Source organism: Acipenser ruthenus, chromosome 6 (assembly GCF_902713425.1).
Source record: "Acipenser ruthenus chromosome 6, fAciRut3.2 maternal haplotype, whole genome shotgun sequence".
Lineage (NCBI taxonomy): Eukaryota > Metazoa > Chordata > Actinopteri > Acipenseriformes > Acipenseridae > Acipenser > Acipenser ruthenus.
In genome coordinates this window covers 28,052,359-28,057,661 of record NC_081194.1, presented here as the reverse complement: position 1 = coordinate 28,057,661, position 5,303 = coordinate 28,052,359, and the positions used below count along the sequence as shown (strand labels likewise).

At 35.4% G+C, this 5,303-nt stretch overlaps 1 protein-coding gene across 2 annotated transcripts; it reads right to left on the bottom strand.

The window, feature by feature from the left end:
- Window positions 1-361: 361 nt before the first annotated feature.
- Window positions 362-4,323, bottom strand: LOC117410751 (neudesin-like). 2 transcript variants are annotated; one of them, XM_034017532.3, is made up of 5 exons: window positions 3,915-4,323; window positions 3,157-3,217; window positions 1,526-1,629; window positions 1,022-1,216; window positions 362-445 (listed from the first exon to the last, which is right to left on the bottom strand). In XM_034017532.3, the coding sequence occupies exons 1-4, from the start codon at window positions 4,056-4,058 to the stop codon at window positions 1,040-1,042; spliced, it is 486 nt and encodes a 161-aa protein (XP_033873423.1). In that variant the 5' UTR covers window positions 4,059-4,323; the 3' UTR covers window positions 362-445; window positions 1,022-1,039. The 2 variants fall into 2 exon arrangements, with proteins under 2 accessions (XP_033873423.1, XP_058881295.1); XM_059025312.1 differs by having other exon boundaries at window positions 362-1,216; window positions 3,915-4,322.
- Window positions 4,324-5,303: the final 980 nt, after the last annotated feature.

Sequence of the window (5,303 nt, the reverse complement as noted above, 5' to 3'; positions counted from 1 at the left end):
CATCTTTCTTTGCAGGACAGAGACCTCTTCCTGTTTATAATTCCACTGAAGACAGACTGTCCCATCCTGCTCTATAGAAACTCTGGGCGACTAATTTTTCTGAACTCACATCACAGAGAGGGCTGGGTTGTACTGTCAGAGATTTACAGAAAAGATTTCAAAATTAAAAGTAATTACAAATGGTAAATTGAACTAAACACTAGGTTACTCAAGGTGATTCAATATAAGAAATAGCCCTTTAAACATTATATATTATATTTTATGGTAGCAAGGCAGCTTCTAACATGTTTCAAACCTTGAATAAAGTTACTTCAGTGTCATAAAAAGGCAAACATTTGCAGTTTTAAAACAAAAACAAAAATTCTGTATAAACTACACTATTTATTGCGATTATTCTCAGGTTTTGCAAAACAATGACAATGTCAACCCAGGGGACTTCTTTGACCTGAAAATAGAAACAAGGACCAGGGGTCACAAATGGAGATTAGATAAAGGGGCATTCAGAACAGAAAATAGGAGGCACTTTTTTACACAGAGAATTGTGAGGGTCTAGAACCAACTCCCCAGTAATGTTGTTGAAGCTGACACCCTGGGATCCTTCAAGAAGCTGCTTGATGAGATTCTGGGATCAATAAGCTACTAACAACCAAACGAGCAAGATGGGCTGAATGGCCTCCTCTCGTTTGTAAACTTTCTTATGTTCTTATGTTCTTAACTAAACATCTTTACCCAGGTCAAAATGTTTAATTTAGTGACAATACCAATTTCTTCTTTTTTTATACAACATTCAGTCCTCTTTAGTTCAATGGCTCATTAAGTACAGAAAAGTGTTATGTTGAGATTCCAAGATAAATAAATGGCAGGATCTCGACATTTCTAACCTTGGTGCTGAGATCACAAGATACTTTTTCATGTGATCTCAACATTTACCCCCCCTCCATGTCCTCAATGAACCACAGTAGGTTAGAGTAAAAAAGTGGTGTTTAAAAAAAAAAATAATAATAATTAAAAACCACAGTACATTTGCATACAGAAGTGTTTAGAATTCCTCCTTGATGGTAAAGTTCGGCTGATCTTCAGGTTTGAAGTTTTTGTTTGGGGTGCCGTCTTCATTCAGAATGCGTCTGGAAGTGTAGCCGACAATTGGATATTTAGCTTTATACACGTTTATGAAAATGTCTTCAAGAGCCTTCATCTGCTCTTCAGTAAGTCCACTCTGCCATAAAAACAAAAATTGAATACAAAAAAAATGTAAAAGATGTCCAACTGGTTTAGTTCAAATAAATGAAACTCTGTTGAGTGTCAACTGTTTTTCATAGATCTTCTGTTCCACAAGCAGACATTTTTGAAAGACCAGCTACAATACGTGGTTAAGAATTTAACAGATTGACAGTATTTTTATAAGCTGTATATAGACATTTCAGCTGATCAAAACAATATTTCTGCACAAAATTACTAAAGGTATTTAAAAAGCCTTCTGAATGAGAAATCTAAAACCATTAGAAGCTTGCAGGGATCTGCTTACAGTGTCAGATGTGAGGTCGTCAGGTTTAAGAGACATCTTCGCCACAGCTCTCGTGGAGTCCTTCCCAACCAGGGCATTGTACGCGGCATCTTTCCCATAAAAGTCTACAGGGACAAGAAAAATGGGACCACAGTCAAACAAGAATTTCCTCTGGAGGCAAAGGTCTGGTACTGGTTCTTCTGCTTTTCACAGAGTTGGGCAATCACATTTATTACACTTAGGCCTACACCCTTTTAAACCGGTTTCCCCAGTCCAAGCGCACAATACCAAAACCTGACTACTGTACAGCATGGTTTCAAACTGGATGTGTGTTCTCACAGTTTTCAGGTGCAAGACAGCAGTAAAAGAACAGAAATTTTCAGCAGGATAAAAGCAGGGCCAGTAATAAGTAGCTAAGAGTTAGGAAAATGTTAAAGCATTGGTTAGAACTACTTTAGGAGGCTGTATGGTCCAGTGGTTAAAGAAAAGGGCTTGTAACCAAGAGGTCCCTGGTTCAAGTCCCAGCTCACTCACTGACTCACTGTGTGACCCTGAGCAAGTCACTTGACCTCCTTGTGCCATAAAAACAACAGCGTGAGATGCTGTTGTAAGTGACTCTGCAGCTGATGCATAGTTCACACACCCTAGTCTATGTAAGTCGCCTTGGATAAAGGCGTATGCTAAATAAACAAATAACAATAATACCTTAATTCCTTCAGTTGGTGTGGGTATAATTTAAACAATGGGCTGATCTCTCCTCCTCTTTTTCTAATAAGTCTTTATTTTCCTTTACGGTTATCAAGCACCAGAAACACTTTGAGTACGATGCCATACAGCAGTCATTTCTTAGATTTTTTGGGTCTACTTAAACGTCAACTAAACTGAACTTCAAAACTTGATACATTTATCTGTACTAACAGGTGGATTCAATAAAAATATGCATACAATATACATATTATATAAGATGCACTGCTCAGTAGCATATGTTTATAAGATAAACAGTTAAGTGGAGTTTCACTCTGTGTAACAGAAGAAGTGTTGAAGTGGTAGAAGAATCCAGGGTTCAGAACCAGCCTGTTGTGGAGAGCACTATATCTCTGCAAGGATGGAAATATGACTCCCATTGCATAGCAGTTTGATCCATTTCAGGTTTTACTACCAGTTTAATAAGGCATGCCTGAGCTTGTTACTGTACCTATACACTGGGGCTAATCAAGCACATATTAAAACCTGGATTGGGTGAAACTGCTATGCAATAGGAGTCTTATTTCCATCCCTGCTCTGTGATGGTACAGAAACCCATTTTTGTTTTTTAAATGTATTATTATTTATTTATTTTTATAAATGCAGAAATTACAATACAAATGAGGGACATAGTGGAAAGAAGCATGTGAACAAACAACAGTTAATACAATAGGCATTACCAGGGGCTGACACATCACCTTCCGATTGCATTAATGACATGTTAGGGATATTATTTTCTACAAGTTAACAGTTAAAAGTTATATTTATAGTAAAGATGTTTTTTAAAGTCGTTTGACTGGTCTTTGTAATAGGAATCAATGTAACTTTTTTTATGTTGTTCAGGCTTTTAATGTAAACTGCTTAGTCATTCTGGACGTTAAAGGACATCATTGAATTTTCTTCCCTACCTTTTCCTGAAGAGACATCAAAGACAACTCCTTTCACAGCCATGTAAATTGGCTGACCATCCTAAATAAAATGAAACACATCATCATCATCATCATCATCATCATAATAATAATAATAATAATAATAATAATAATAATAATAATAATAATACATTTTCATTCAAACTTCTTAAACCGTGCACACGGGCAGCAGTGTGGAGTAGTGGTTAGGGCTCTGGACTCTTGACCGGAGGGGAGCAAGGTACTTTACCTAGATTGCTCCAGTAAAAACCCAACTGTATAAATGGGGAATTGTATGTAAAAATAATTGATATCTTGTAGCAATTGTAAGTCGCCCTGGATAAGGGCGTCTGCTAAGAAATAAATAAATAATAATAATAATAATAATAATAATAATAATAATAATAATAATAAACAACATTGATCTGTGCATTTTACTATTTAGAACTGGGACCAACGATGTCAGAGTTGTGTCCACCAGTACTGTTTAAGACAATTATTGACAAAAGACAAATAATGTATCTAATGAATTTGACTTCGCAGGCAAAAATATGTGTTGGTGAAAAATGTGCGATGAACTAAACATAGCTAACACAGTCACATAATGAAGTATTATAGGCGCATAAGTAGTGACACAAGTTGCAAAAACATACAGATCCAAAAACAATGTTAATAATTGTCAAAATGAAATACACATATAATAGTAAACCAGGATGACATGTCTAACCATTGTTTTGAAAAAATCAGTGTAGAGTTACCTCTTGCCCATTGTATTTTGCTAAATCCTCGTCTGTAAAAAGTCGGACTGGCTTGGTTCCAACAGGTTTGTGTCTTAATTCCTGTGCAGACGAGCTTAAAATAATAAAACTACACAATGTCAAATACATTTGGACGGATAACATTTTAGTTTATAAATATATAAGAAGAAATTCAAACAGTAAACCGTACTTCCTTTGTCAAGTAATTTGAAAAGGGTGGAGGGAGTCCTACCAAACTAATCAATGTCAGAGAGAAAAGAAAGCAAAAAAACATTTTTAAGCAACTTTTATAAACTGACGGACGCTGTCTTTTAACACATATTTAAATATATAGTTCAATAATAAATGCAACGCACTGTAATAATCAGAAAAACTGGTCAATATTTAATTATGTTTCGGAGTTGGATTGTTTTGGTCTAATGAAACGTGTTGAATCTTGGGAAATGTTGTGCTACAGGTAATTCGACTCCCTCGATGGCATAATGTGCATTTGAAAAGATACATAAAAAAAAAAAAATTAAAAAACCCACATAACTATCTATATACATGTGGAATACATTTCAGACTTATTTACACATACACATTATTGTGCCATGTTATTTCTGTTTGTGCAAAAAAAAAAAAAAAAACACATTTCGTTTATATATTTTAGACAGAGATTTATATTTCGTACACGGATGGCTTTTTAAAAATATTGTTAAATTACTGAATTCATATCCCTTTGATTCCCATTTTTCACTTTCTGCAAAGTAGGTATTTCCTGTATCTTCCTGGCTTTAGCTGTGCTGCCTGTGTAGTGCCAACTTCTTAATACTACGCCACAATGTACTAAATCATTTATTAATTATGTGTCGTTATCTATGTAGTTGTCCAGAGTTCTGTGAATTAATGTCCAGTCTGTGACTGGCAGACTATATTCTTTGCATTTATTAAGTCACCTGCAGATCAGCATCTCAAGTTAGTGCTGACAATTAGACAGCCAGTGTTTATTTTTTCATGATATTGTTATCATGTTAAATTACACCAGTCACACCATATTGCCTCCTACAACACTACAGGCTACATGTAGGTAACAAAGTTTACAATAACTGTACAGTTTACCTGGAGAAATTAGGGGTCCCCAGGGGCTGCACGTGGCCAGTATTATGGAATAATAAACAACTAGATTGTTTAAGCCTTAACATATGATATGCTTCTGTAACTTGCGAAGAAAAAGATTCGGATTGTCCACACCCATCTATTCGATATGACACCTGATTGTGGTTCTCTCCAATTTCATACACAAACACAGTTGGGCATATTTTCCCTCTGGTTGAGATATAGCATGGCTACAAAAATAAGTCATTATACAAAACAGAAAATAGTGTAGTCATAATTCTCAAACAAAAC

What these genes read in the sequence shown, in the direction of transcription:
- LOC117410751 (XM_034017532.3), bottom strand. Translation starts at nt 4,058, where the DNA reads ATGTTATCCGTCCAAATGTATTTGACATTGTGTAGTTTTATTATTTTA. An exon ending in CAAAATACAATGGGCAAGAG is followed by an intron (nt 3,218 to 3,914) that starts GTAACTCTACAC and finishes CATTTTATTTAG; the next exon opens with GATGGTCAGCCAATTTACAT. An exon ending in ACGACCTCACATCTGACACT is followed by an intron (nt 1,217 to 1,525) that starts GTAAGCAGATCC and finishes TTTTTATGGCAG; the next exon opens with AGTGGACTTACTGAAGAGCA.